We start from the raw sequence: 15006 nt of genomic DNA on the forward strand, positions 1-15006 counted from the left end.
ATCCAGGATATTGCAATAAAAGAAGTTCCTTGGATTTATTTTAACTGAAATATGGGCGTCTATATTTCCTAGTAGAAAAATGTGTCTTATTTCCCGTGCTTGGATGATATGTCAGGGAGAACTTACTTGAGATCTGTCTTTATTTCTACTCAACAGTTATTTATTAGAGTGAAAGGCTATCATTTTTAACAAAACTGAGTACAAGGGCGACCCGTTTGAACCACTCTCCTTTTATTGGATGGGAGAATATTGCTACTTAAGAGAGATTGTAGGCCATGACAGGTCTCGTGGCTCGTTTCCTTGGATTTCACCTTTTCCCTTGGACAAAGTCAGAAGCTAATCGCAAAATACGCTTTGGTTAGTTTCATTGATGAGAAAGTATCTATTAACGATTTTATTGTTGTCTTAGATCTATGTGTTAACTGATACTGAGAGAGCCGTAATTATCTCAGGGAGATCACCCGACTTTGTTCGCGAAAACCAAGACGATTTGAAAAGGTAAAGTAAAATGCCATGAAGAGCCGACACTGTCTCGTTACGTTGGGTTGTGTTTTTGTTGTCGTTGATATCGCTGTTGTTGTTGTTAAAAAATTTTCTTTTTGTGGCCGCATTTAATATCAGACACTTATTGGTTGGCCGTTCTTGTCATGTTATTTCTAGGGTTCTGGAGAATATCACGGGTTATATAATTAACATAGATGACATAAATTATTACAAAGATGAAGAAGGAAAGTACGACTATGACAGGTATGTTAGTGAAACCTTTAATTGTTTGCAATCATTCCAACCAAATGCAGACTTTATTACAAACCTCTGCATTTTCCTATAACCTTACGCGAGTTGTAATATAAGTTATATAGTACGTGAGCCTCTTCCATTCTTAATCTCTCAATCCGCCTCTTGCTCATGGGTATAACCATTTCATCGTGATAAGGATACTAGTATACTGAATTAAAAGTCATACATGAATCGAAAATCCCCTTTTTATTGACAGTTCAGTAACTTCGAGGGTTACGTGGTATCACACTGATTTCAGGGATTTCAACACCGTTCGGGCCTGACCTCTTGGACTTTCCCGACAACCACGTTATACTTCTGAAATTACCGGGAGTCTCTTACACTCACCAAAAAGCATATTTCTTTTATTGTCGTAAGCTAAAATTATTTCTGCCTCTTTGATTTAAGGACGTCAGTGCTTTTTCATGCAGTTGATCCTGAAACAAATAAAGTGGTCGACAAAGATATCGTTATAGAGTGAGTATAAGTACCTCAGATCTGTACATCAGGTTTATAATAAACCTTTATATCGTTATTATAGCCCGCACAATTCATTAGGCTACGCTCTCACTGTGCTTATTCATTTTGGGCCCCTGTAGTTTGTAACTGTTCAGGTGGTATGGGACGGAAATGAGAGCCCGTCCAATGTCCCTATGTTAAATGATGTTCTACAAGTAAACATCCCATTTGGATATCAGTAAAGGTATCATCATCATCATTTATTTATTTCCCTTAATAAAAATAGAAGAAATGATCAAATTTACAATAATGGCGAGGAGATCTCAAGAAACCACCAGGCTTATAAGAGAGGCCACCCCGGCTGTCATTAATAAGTAAAAAATATGGTGCTGCGTCAGTGTGGCTTGGTCAATTTAGGATTTTATAGATAAAACCTGCAACACTTTTTTTCTTAAAGGTGAAAAAACCAGATGAAGAAGTAATTGATATTTGGAGAGAGTTCTAGATTTTGGAACCTTGGTAAAGGACTATAAATTGCTTAAGATTTGCTCCACAAGAATGCAATCGATAGTAGTTGCATGTTCTGGTGCCATAATTATGCACTTGATTACTTGTTAAAAACAAAGTCAGAAACATTGGAGGTAATAATTAGGCGCAGTTAGGCGTCCGTTGAGCCCCGTGTGTTGAGGTTACTTTAACCTTTCTTTCAGTAAAATAGACAACAACTATGTCAAGCATCTCAAATTCTTCCAGGAATGGAAAATTAAGGAAGTGAAGGTGAGTTTCTCTTCTACAGTTATTCAACAATTATCCTGCGATAATGCGCTGAATATCGCCTAATACTTAGCCGACGAGGTCAATTAGGCCGAGTTGGCTAAAAGCAGGGCATATTCAGCAAGATTGAGCAGGATAATTGTTCTGTTATTTAACAAATTGGTAAAGAAGCCCAGTTTTATTGCAGAAAAACTGGAGACGAATTTCCGAGGTCATGGCTATTCTTTTAATGCGCTCTGCCATTTTTCTCCCCGACACCGACGAAAGTACAAATATCGCAGAATATGTGTCAGTGTGTACGGAAAATAAAAGGCAGAAACGCCTCGCACGGTATATACAGTATCCCAGTAAATTACAGATTAAACCAGACGGTGAGATTTCCAACAAACTCGAACTGTTTGTATTTCATTGCATGATGCAATATCCGAAAATGGGATTAGTTTTACGACGGAACTAAGACAGTTTCTAATTTTTCTTTCATAACTGTTTACATTCTTAATTAAGAAGAGACGGGCTTCATTGGGATTAAACTAAAACTGAATTACAACGCCTTATTTCATATCAGGAATTTCCCTCTCTTTTATTTATCGACAGCCGCACGTTGCAGCGAGAACAGCAGACGAATTCCCAGTGGTCTTAGCTGTAGTTATCGGCCTAGGAATTCTCCTTTTCTTGGTTATCTTGATATTCTGTTGTGTGGTTTGTCAGCTCAGAAAAAGGTAAGTGTGCTACCTACATTTATTTTGTTTTTGTTTGTTTGTTTGTTTTGTTGTTGTTGTTGTTGTTGTTGATTTGTTCTTTTTTGTTAATTTGCTTCATTGCCATGACTTAAATACCAGGTCCCGGTTGTTCAAAGAGCGGATAACTTTACCCACTGAATAGGTCGCCATGTAGCAGACAAATTATGACCAAGAATTCCCTATCGTCCTATAGTTTGTGTTTAGGGTAGAAGGGTATGTCTAATATAAGTATGGGATTGTGTGGAAACTTGCTAGAAGCGTTGTTTGGGGTACATTTGCACCGTTAAATAGCACCTTATCCACTAGATAAAGTTTCCCGCTCTTTGAACAATTGGGACCAGGATGGTGCTTTCCATGCACAATTCACCTATTTCCTATTTCCCATCTCTTCTCATCCCTCCCACCCCTTCCCCAGCCTTACCTCCCCCCCCCCCCCCCCCCACTCACCTAACGTGATAAGCAGTTTCAAATTAATCCTTTTAACACTATTTAAAATCCCAGAGATTATATATATATCTGTTTAGAGCAGCCCTCGTATTTTTCCTCAGGGAGAAGGGAGAGTAGGGGTGGGAAATGTGGAAGAAAGTCTGTCTATCAATTTTTTTTTTCATTACTTCTTTTGTCATTTTAATTCCTAGTCTTGAGGAAATGGAAGCAAAATATATAATCTCTAATAGCAATCTGTATGTATTAATGCCGTAAGGAAAATGTTCAAGTGCAATAAGTATTATTATATAGTAACATAGTAACATCTTTCGTTATAAAATGTCATATAATTATGACCCACGGCCAACATATATTTGTGAGTTTTCTTACAAAAAGGAGTTCCATAAATATTTTGCAACTTACAAATCACCCACTTTCGGTTAATTTCCTTTTCTTACATTGTGTAAAAAATTTCTGATTTTACACCTATCTTGATTTTTTTTTTGTTTCAAATATTATGACGCCTTTAAAGAATTTCCTTGTTTCAAAATGATATAATTTCATGCAATGTTCAAAGGCATTTGCTTTCTCCTATTTATGTTATGTTGTTTTCTTTTTAAGACAAAGACGAAAACTGAGAGCAGCAACTGCGGCTAGCTATGGAGGTAAATAAATATTTTACTCCTAACAGGGTATAGCAAGAGATCATGATTTATGACGAATTCAGGCCCCTTTCAAAGCGCTTAAAGTCTTTGTGAATTACTTAGTCGTTATTTAATCAGATTACTAAATAATTGCTGCCATCAGTTTCCCTGATTTAAAAACTGCTTTCTGTTTTTTCGTATTAACTACTATTTTAATCTTGGTGATCTCTTCCAGGCTTTAGCAGTTTTAAGAAGTCTTCAGAACTTATAAAAAAAATGGCGAATTTGCAATTATCTAAGACTATATTGAGTGTACAAAAAGGGAAATTTATTCCATAATCTGATATTCGTCACAGGAATAGATGCAGATCGATTCCAACTGAACGGTTACAAATTTAGCAAGTTGGTGTTCTTTGATTCTTAGTGAACGATTCTATTTTCATGTTTCCCTCAGGCTCTCGCGCGACGAATTCGAATCCCAATGGAACAGCTACTTCCATCCCAACAACAAATCTGCACATTTCTGAAGGGTAAGTATTAAAGTTGCTCTTCCATTAAAAAAAGGTCCAACAAATTGCACATGAATCCCTAATGCTTTCTAGTAATATCTTAATGATATTATAAAAATTATGTTAATCGAAAACATTAAGTTTGGATGTCTTTTTTGTCTCATTTGGAACGCATTAGAGTAAAGACGAAAGTAGTAGAAGTATAAAACTCTTGGTCCATGGTAATTTAAAATTCGCATAATCTGATTGCAGATCGAACCCTATCTGGGTTGACCCGTATCACAACTGGGGCATGAGAACAGACGAAGAAGATGTATCCAAGTAAGATATGCTGTTTTACATCTTAGTCAATAATTAACCGTTGAGGTTGAATTTGACTATTGGTTTAAATTTTATTTTTCATTGTTTCAAAGTCGTTATCATATTTTACCATACTCAAGAACAATAAGAAGATAAAATTTTATACCAAGGATAAATTTGAGCCACAACATAGCTATTAACTTTCACTTAAAAGAGCCTCCCATATCTCGCTTAGAACAATAAACAGCATCACAGTGGAAACAATTTCCAGACACCGAGAACTGGGTTGAGAAAAGAGGCGCAGCCGATACTTTTAACTAACTCCGAGGTGTTTGGAAACAAGATGCAAAACACTTTTTCGAATGTTTAATACAGCTTCTCAAATCATCAAATAATTCTCGGAAAAACTCAAAGCAGAAACTCAGCAGAATTTGTGATAATTAAGACCACATTTCCAAGCCCCCTTCTCACCATAAATAAGACAACAACAACAACAGCAACAACAAAAAATGCCACGAAGCAACTCTGATGTTCATTTCATAGCCTTCTCACTTGAAGATTTGAAGTGTACACCTGAAAAGCAAGTCCTCCCATATATGCCATCATAAGAAAACAGGAAATAACTGCTTGGTAGCTTTCTTTGGCATGATAACACTTCAAATTAATAAACCTTATACACCTGTTATACACCTGAATGTTCTTCAGAGTTACTTCCGAACTTTATACACCTCCAGAGAAGAGTACTGATTGCGTTTTTTTTTTTTGAGACTGAGAGAAGAAACCAAAGGAAAAAAAGAACAAAATAAACAAACAAACAAAATATCTATCAAAAATGCCGAACCTCAACACTTACGTCTGCCCACTTAAGCTCTTTCCTGACTCTTAAAGACAGTACCCCACCCCCTCCTAAAAAATAGGAGGCCATATTTTTTAATCCTGGTATAAAGTATGATTTTAAGGTCTCAGCTTCGATCACAAGGTAGATCATTCTTTAGAGGTTAATCTTTTTTTCTTCTGTTGAAAGATGCTCTTGTCCTTTTCGCACTTCTTTCTGAAAGGCGTATTAATGTTGTGAGATTTTCCTACTTGCAATAAGTGTTACAATAGGTCAGTTATTATCATTCCGCTTGTTTATGGAGGATCATAGGTTCGATTTTCATAGGGACAGATTTGCCCTATCTCCTATATGGTTCCATAATCTTTAACAACCCGCACAATTATAGATAGGCTATGTATTGTTGACATATTTAAATTTTCTGCTGTTGTTTCCAGTGAGCCCTCGCCATTCTACGGGAGCTCGTTCCGCATGACGACCCAGGATGTTCATGGAGAGCTATATGAGGCACAGGTATGAATAATGGTCCACGCCTCCACGACCAGTTCACACTTCTGCTGGTATGACTCTCCTTTCTTTCTTGCTATCTTCTTATAGGGGCTGTTTCACGAGTTGCACGACAGAGCGAAACTCTTGTTCTCCAATTAAAAAAAATATCTAATTTTTTTTTATCATTCTTAAGCATATGCAAACTACATCGCTGTGAAAAAGAAGTCCTAACGAGCCATCTTATGAATGAGGTTTTTGGCTTACATCACGAACGATTGAGAGAACATTTAATTACCTATTTTTGTGGAAATGTACGGGACAGGGGAAAGAGATGCCTTTGAGATGCAAACTTCCAGTTTCTAGGGAAAACAAACCAAGGCTTAAACATTCCCATCTGGATGAAAAACCTTATCTCCAGACAGTCGTGCCATCTTAATTTCGGTTTGTTACGGATCCATTATACAATAAAATTAAATAGTATTCGGATTTAGAGTAAATGCAACAAAATTAGGCTCACAGCCAATAGATTTTCTAGTCAAATATTACGGCACGAAGATGTTTCGTCACACAGAAAATTGCCATTTACTTGCATTCAAAACAACGAATAATAAAATAAGCAAAACGATCAATTGAAAAGGTCTATCTTGAGAGAAACAATCAAGTTAACAAGTTCAGTCCGATTGCCTCTTGAACCAGCCCCTTATATCTTTACTAACTTCTCTCTTCAAGTCTCTTTATTCCTCGATAACTCAGTCTCCAGGCGCGTAGCTAGGGTTTCGATGGGGGTGTTCGTTGAACCCCAAATCTTGCTGAGCGCCGGAGGTGCTCTTACTAGGGGGGTCCGGGGGGATGCCCCCCGAAAATTTTTGAAAATCTAGGTTCCCAGAAACCTCATTTCCTTCATTTTGAGACCCATTTTAGACAAATCACAACTTTGTTTTATAGCAGCTTTTTTAAGATATATACATCATTTCGACGGCATAATTGTTTCAACTTAAACAAGAAAGTTCAATGTACATTCCGTGCCCTTTCAAGTTCTGATAGCTATTCGATCTGCTGATAGTCGTACACCAAGCTGGTAATCTGCATCGTTCTCGAGTGTAGGCCTTCGAACAAATTGACTATCTCGTCAAGATTGACAGGCATATCATATTTGATATGCATTAGAGCTAGGGCGGACAGCCTATTTTCTCCCATGGTACACCTCATGTAGTTGTTCAACCTCCTCATTGTGCTTATGGAATGTTCACATTCACAAGTGGTTGCTGGAAAGGTGGCAGCGATTTTCAGGAGCATATACAGGTTGGGGAAGTCGTCGGGATTCACACGTCCTGAACCATAATTTTCCACCTCTGGAATTCGGAGGAAAAGAGTTGTGGAGAGGGTAGGTCATCTTGATAGAGATCCAAAAAATCAGTGAGCTGCTGAACATCGACCTGACTTTCTCTAATTACAGAGGGTCCTAGCATAAGCAGCTTAGAGACCCTTAAAAATTTGAATCTCCAAGGGTTCTTGGCAAGTTTTGCTTTTACTGTGGATAAGCCATTAAAGAACGGGTTTATATCTATTTTTTTTTTGTTAGTTGATGTATTTCGACCACAGGAACTTTATTTAAAAGCTTTTCTTCCGCCATTATTGATCTTCAAAGGGGGTTCGTTCGAACCCCTCGAACCCCCCCTCCTACGCGCCTGGTCTCTGCACTTGTTCCTACCCTACCCTTTGGCGATGAAAAAGCCAAAACGTATACATATATCGTTCTGTGGACTTAAACGGAGCTAAACAACAACAGCAAAAAAAAAAAAACAAAAACAACTCCTTTAGGAAATAATTTAAATACAGCTTTAAAGTGCACCTAACCCTCAAATTTTTTTCTCTTAAATAAATCTTTGCACCTGTTCGAAACATATTGCGCTATTTGGCGCATTTTTCAACCAAATCTTGGCTTTTTAAAGGCTGTAAAAGTTACGAAATCTAGCCATCATCTGTCCCATGACCGAGCTAGTAAGGGGCATGGGTCTATTCCTTACATGACGTCACAAAATGCATTGCATGCATTTTCACAAAGGCTGAATACAATGCAAATCAGTTTGTTTCCAACAGTTGCAAAGATTTACTTAAAGAAAAAAAATGGGGGTTAGGTGCACTTTAAGCGGAGTGTAGAATTTAGTTTTAAGCACAAAGCCAGAGGAATTCCCTCAATCCATAAAAAAAAAAAATTAATGATAACCATTAATTGCACTTTATAATTGGCCCAAACTCAATGTGTAAATTGGAGATAATTTCATTTTTTTTCCAAATAAGCATTCAACAACGAACTAAGAACACGTCCTGTTTGGTTTTATCAACAGAACTGATTATGTGAAATGGCCACTGCAAAAATTTCTTAAGTACTAAGGATTCGCTCTGACGAAGGGAGAAGGGATAACGCTCGTCCGCATTCAAGACTTTTTCGGGTGGCCAATCTTTTTTTTTTTTGTTTGTTTAATAAATCCCGGTTGATAAAATCAAATATTCGTTTCGCAGAACCACAGTTTCTCTAGTAACTAACTCCCCCAATACCACGACATGTTTGTGTTTTTGAACTGTAGGAGTTTTCAACAGACGCACATGAAGAAGAAAGCTACACTGAAGAAAAGCAAGGAGCAAGTAGTTCTGGAAGTCGGAAGAGTTCTACCACCCCTCCTTCGCCTGCAGCGTACGAGTCATCTCCATTAACAGAAAGGCAATATTTCACAAACTCAGAAAAGTACATAGTCACTACCATATAAATTAACCAAGAATTAACTGAAAATTATCTGCACCGAAAAATTCCACTAACTGTTCTTGTCCAAAAGCGACGTCTTCGTCGACGATGTAATTGCCGTGTTAAAGGAAGGGGTTCACATTTCAGCGCATGTGCATGAATCTAAATGATTTTTTCTCTTTCTTATCAACTTTATGGCCTTAAAAATCCCACTCACATGTACTTCAGCAATCACATTCTATAATTAGTCCAAGCAAAATGACTGATGACCAAAATTCACAGAAAATGGTAGTGGATTGTACTCATATTGCCGATTTTGAATTTAGCGTTGACCCGTAGGTTTTATTCCACGTTTGATGTGTTTACAGTTATTTGCATGCGAAATAACCCAACCCGAGTTACCTATTCCCTTCCGAATGGTTCATAAACAACGAATGAAATTAAACAGGCTTGGGTCATAGCAAGCAAAGGCAAAAAAGTGTTTTGGTTCATGGACATGCGCAGAACCGTGAACCCTCCCTTTAAAACCGTAACCTGTCCAACACTAAAGGTACGAATCGTGCGCTCTTCCAGTCCAGTCCAGGCAAAAGCGTCTCTAAATCGGATGATTCAAACTGTTGCTATTAAAAGAATGTAGGCGGGTTAGTTATGCTGAAGATTTACCATGAAAGTTTTACTATACAACTTTGGCCAAATCGAATTTTTGTTTTCCGGGTATTAAATCATTGAAAAATGTTTCAGTTTTCTTATCATCATTTGCGATTATGTCGTTCGGTGTCAATGTATTCCGCTTCTTCTCTCTCCCTCAGTCTCTGTCTCTCTCTCTTGTCAATTTCGTTGTCCGTCAAAAGTTTTTCAAATACAAGGAAAGAGAACTTGAGGCTGTGAAAACAAAACGCTGGCTTGCGTACTTCAGCTAACTCACCTGCTTTTCTAACATTAAATGCTACGCTATGAAGCCATACTGAATTTTGTCATTTTAATGCAAAATCGATACAAAATGTTGTCGGGAATCTGCCACTATCGTAACCAAAATATTTAGGTTCGTATCACAAAAAATGGACCATTTTTGTATATAGTTTTTAATTTTTATAGTTTAAAAGGTTGCAAAGTCATTTAAGGAGAGTCAATTCAATGGACGGTGCCTTCTAAAGGTACTGTATTGTTTTTATACCACATTTTATTATTCTTTTTAGTATAAAAAATAATAAAAATCAGAATAATATTAGATGAGAGCCGTGCCGGCATGGCGCGAGATAAAGAATAATATTAACTAAACTGTGTTTAGTTGGCCAAGCCATTGGGATTAGAAATCAACAAAGGGTGGAGTTTCTAACTAGGGAGATAAAACATAAAAGATTTGCAGACATGCGCTCTCACTGCTATTAAAAATGGAAAGAGTTCCGACGGATTGTGAGAAATTATATTTGTCCCCTTCGCCGATCAATACAAAAACCAGAAAGTTGAGTCCCGCTCCTTCTAAGAAAGATGAAAGTAAAGAGTGGTCTTTGTAAAATTCATTCTTTTCTTCACACAAATAACTTACATAAAAAACAAAACAAAAAACAAATGCGATGTGTATTGTAGGCCTCTCTGGATTTGTTCATACAGCTTCATATCATGTGACGTTTACCCCAGCAAGTATCTGTTGGTTTATTTGTTCGTTTTTAATGCCGCATACGCTGTATTTATAAGTAAACAATTCAAACAAACAAAAGTTCAAAAGTTTTGAGATGGTAGATATTAAGGGCCACGCTTGTAGAAAGAGTCGATTAAGGACAAATAATGGTCAAGGAAGTGAATGTTTTATATTCATTTAGGTCAGTATCACATCTTACAGTAAAGTAGCGTATCTTCTCAGGCTAAATAAGTATGAAACTTGAGTAACGCATGACTGAGAATGTCAATAAAAAATTTTGGTATGAAGAATTTATAACCGATAATTGCTGGGTTTGTCTGAAAAGAAATTGTCGTTAACAGTTAAACAAGTCATACACATACCAAACATCTATCGGTTGTTATTTTACATCTATGCAACAATGTATCACCGAGAGACTCCGTTGACTTTTTTCTTAAAAAGAGTGGTTTTTAATCGAGTCTAAAGTCCGCGAAAAGGAAAGATCTCATACTCCACATTGTATAAACCAGCAATTACTCGCTCGGAAAACCACTTTTAAGCGATTAAAAAACAAAAGGTTTTCAATGAAAACTAACTAAACTAAAGTTGAAGTAATCACACTCATCTGACACAGCACTATAGACCAATCAGATTTTGAAAGAAAATACGTGCACAAGAAAGCGACTGGTAGTAGTATTCCCCCGGGTGATATCGAAGTATTGAAAACCACTCCTTGAAGATAAATTCGTGTTAAGTAAATTATGCCATTACTACAGGAACGTTGAAATTTAAAGCACAGAGGCAAATCATATGCATGAACAAACTACCGTTTAAATAAAAGAATACAATAAATAATAGAAAATAAACTGTTCATTTAATTGTGATTGATCCGCTTTGTTTTTTTCTTCGTTAATCATAGACATATTTTATAGGTTTCCGACACACACATATACCACACAAAGGTCCTCCATCATACTTTTTAATTGGCATATATTGGATCCGCTTGATTAAATTTAAAAGGCTTCATTCTATATATTAAAATTCAACTTTAAAATTAGGCTTAGAGGACATAAACAAAGGAAACTGAATAATCATGTTTATTCATCTCTGTTGTTTGTGACCTCTAGGCCTCGCATTCAAGCTGAATTTTAATATTTCGAAAGGACCTTGTTGCCCCGTAATGCGACGTCTTCACTAATTGTTGCAGACCTCAAAGAAAACATCTCTGGGTGTACCATTTATACTCCATGTGTTTCATTGCTCTAATAGTGGCAGAGTCTGTTCGACAACCCCCCCCCCCCCCCTCTGCTCCCCCGTCTCCCCCAGCCCCAGAAGACGAAGAAAAGGCAGAAAAGGCCCAGTTTAGATAGGGTTAAGAGAACTCTTCATCCAAGAATGGAAACAAGACTTAAGCTTAACAACGTCAACTGCGTGATAAACCCAACTGTCTCATCGACTTATTGACTACAGGAGAAAGAAAACATCTCTGGGTGTACTATTTAATTATACTCCAAGTGTCATTGTAATAGCTCTAATACTTACAGAGTCTGTTCGATCCAAACAACTACGAAATTCTTCGCCTTTACATTTCGGAAAAATATATCCACAAAATACTAAACAATCATTTACTGTAACGGTTGCCTTCGAATCGAGCGCGCAGAACGGTACGAGTCAAGCCATATTGATCTTCGTCCTCGTCTAATTCCTGAGCTGTTCAAACCTATAATCCGCTAGGATCGAACGATTGCAACAACTTCCATTTTGCCTGAGTCACTTGACTCTTTCAGTCATCTGTTGAAGAAAGATTCGGTAAAGGGCATTTCTTCGTCATTGTCCGGGGCACACTGTGCGGGGGAAACGTTGAAAACGAAAATTTTACCGATAAATAATGAATCAACAAGGCGAAATGTGTCGTAAATAAGCTCTGTGGCATTTCCTACGTCACCAAACGCTCAACTGATTCCCAGTCTTCGGGACACTATTTTTCTAATTTTGGGCTTCTTTATACGGCTAAAAAGAAAAAAACATTATTCTTTTCTAGCTATTCTCTTTTTTCTCTTACCAAAAAGCTCTAGCGTGGTTTAATGTTACAAACGCGATAGAATTAAAATTACCCAATGACCAATTTAGCTTTCAAAAGTACGACAATTCTTTATTTAATAGTCAACCAAACCCTCGTCGTCAACTAGATCTTCTTGTCCATTTTTTTTTTCTAAAAAGTTCCTTTATACTTGTAAAATCAAAGATGTAAAAGCTGCCCTTTCTTTTTTCGTAACTGACTTAAAAAGGCAATTGAAAGCTAGGACGTTTCTGTAACTTATCTCAGTCTAATAATCTTTTTGCTTCTGGTCTTAATATTTTCTCGCCCCTATTGTTTGTCTTTACTTTTGTAAGTTATTCAGTGGTTCCTTGTTTTTAGCTTGATTTTGTATTATGTGTTTGTATTTATATTTCGTATTTTTATCTTGTACTATTGTATTATGTTAGTTTTCTAAGTAGTGTAGATATTTTAAGTACTGTTAGTATTGTAAGTATAGTAAGGATTGTTAGTATTGTAATTATTGTAAGTAGTGTTTAGTATTCAAACTTTATGTATATATTGTAAATATTTATGTACACTTTATGTAAGTATTGTAAATATTGTGTCATGTAAGGCAAATAAAAATTGTTTAAAAGAAAAATTTCTAGCGCATATCTTTTATAATTTCGTAATTAAGACAGAGTGAACTTCAAAAATGAAAAAAAAAATACTTCATAGGCACTTTAAATCCGTAAAACCCAGTTCAAACGGGCGCTGGTACTGCTTAACACTGTAGCGTGTAACTGCTGTAAACAATCACATAATCCATATTCATCACAAAGAGCAGCATATCATGTCTAAAAGGGTTATCCACTATTATTTGGTATTATGTTTTAAGAACTAATAGTAATTTTAATTTGGAATCAGCGAAAAGCATAACAATCATAAGCTAACGTGGGTTGGAAACAGTTTCTGTTCACCATTTTCCTTTTATTTTTTCTCGTCTTTGAGACACAAGCACCAATCGTTCTCACTCTTCTATTTTATTAATTCTCGATCCCCCGTGAAGTGTCAAAATATCAACAGAAACGCCTAAAAGTGTCTTCTCAAGAATAACTAGCATACAGTCTCTTGTATAGTACCATAATTATCACTTGATACATTGAGAACTGGGTTAATCTTCGATTGCGTGTTCTATCTCAGGAACCAAGCACGACCTAAAAGTACTACGCATTCAGCGTAAATGTGTTATCATGAATAATATAAATCGTGTACTTAATGCATGAAATTTAATTTGATGGGGATATAGTTTGACAGTCACTACTTTTTTCAAGTTCGTTTAATGAAGACACTAATGGTTTCAAAAAGAAAATAAATTCTTTACGCTCGAAAGTCATCTCGCAGCAACATGGACCAAAAACAACTCTCCTAGGTAACACGATTGTTAAATCAATTTCTCCGTCTCTTAAGGCTGGTTTCCATATGATCGCAGATCGCAATAATTGCGATCTGCGATCATATGGAAACCAGCCTTTACTGCCACATTTTGTCTTTCAGTTGAATATTGTTTCCATTATATTAACGCACGTATAAGACTTGGATAAGTACAACAGACAGCGACGATCAAATCGGGTCAGTTTACCGATTTTAGTGACTCCGACGGGAAGTGGAAACGCACTTGCATTTACTTGGTAAGTTTGAACGTTTTTTTATGAAAAATTCATGGCTTGCGTTTCAATCGCATAAAAATTAAAAAAAATTTCTGGCAAAATCGTGGTAAAAAATGCTAAAAAACCTAATAAACTCTACTCTCATAGCATAATTAGGGCATCTGTTAGAGAGCAAAGACGATTCCTATCAGCAACTTTAATTGTAGTGGATGCTCATGACATAAGACCCGTTTATACTTCTGGTTAAAACAGTCATTCCCAAACCACTATATTCTATGCAATGTTTACCAATAGCAGGTCCCTAGCCAGTAAAGGCTAGATGATCTAGATCTAAATCAGTTTAAAATTGCTTTGGGTAAGAGGGGAGTCGATTAGGGGTAAACGAAATAAAACATCAACCTTAATACGACTGTGTAATTTGTTATGAGTTTTCATTGTTTATTTGACTTTGCGTGAGGAGCCATCTAGTTTTTGGAGTTGAGACTAGTTAAAAATTCACCGGTTTTGAAATACCTTAAAGACAGGGAGATTTAGCATTTTATAAGAAAGCCTATGGTGTTCAGCCAGTTTTTACTGTGCAGCAATGATACAGAAAGGTTAAAAACAATTTGGTATTCTAAAAGACGACAGCTAGTCGAAATTAAAATAAGACATAAGCCGGCTATTGTCTAACCTAAATGACGTGTTGATCAATGCTTTGCTACGATATTACTTATAGTTTGACAAAATAAATTAAAATTAAAATAAAATTTTACACACACAAAATCTGGCCATTCAAGTAAAGGACATTTTTCGTATATTACTTGCCTTGCACTTTACAATTATTCTACAAGGGCGCGTTGGATATGAGATGATAGATGGCCAACGAGGCACGTAATCATCTCATATCCAACAACCGCGAGTGGAATAATTGTTTTATTAAAAACAATCAAGATATATTGTCAGATCTTGCTGATTTCGCTTTGCAAGAGAAACCAGAAGACAATTTGATGTTCTCGGGTA

At 36.5% G+C, this 15006-nt stretch overlaps 1 protein-coding gene across 4 annotated transcripts in view; it reads left to right on the forward strand.

Moving 5' to 3' along the window:
• The window catches only part of LOC146460499 (cadherin-23-like), a 55335-nt gene extending 44137 nt beyond the window's left edge, over positions 1-11198 (forward strand). For all 4 annotated transcript variants that reach the window (XM_085088114.1, XM_085088115.1, XM_085088116.1 and 1 more), the window contains 10 exons: positions 410-498; positions 661-747; positions 1186-1254; positions 1947-2013; positions 2605-2729; positions 3798-3841; positions 4275-4350; positions 4582-4650; positions 5902-5977; positions 8542-11198. In XM_085088114.1, coding sequence (XP_084944240.1) covers positions 410-498; positions 661-747; positions 1186-1254; positions 1947-2013; positions 2605-2729; positions 3798-3841; positions 4275-4350; positions 4582-4650; positions 5902-5977; positions 8542-8721 — 882 coding nt within the window. In that variant the 3' untranslated portion in view covers positions 8722-11198. The remainder of the gene's footprint in view (positions 1-409; positions 499-660; positions 748-1185; positions 1255-1946; positions 2014-2604; positions 2730-3797; positions 3842-4274; positions 4351-4581; positions 4651-5901; positions 5978-8541) is intronic.
• The last annotated feature ends 3808 nt before the right edge of the window (positions 11199-15006 follow it).

The sequence above is a fragment of the Pavona decussata genome, unplaced genomic scaffold (assembly GCF_977016875.1).
Source record: "Pavona decussata unplaced genomic scaffold, jaPavDecu1.1 SCAFFOLD_211, whole genome shotgun sequence".
NCBI lineage: Eukaryota > Metazoa > Cnidaria > Anthozoa > Scleractinia > Agariciidae > Pavona > Pavona decussata.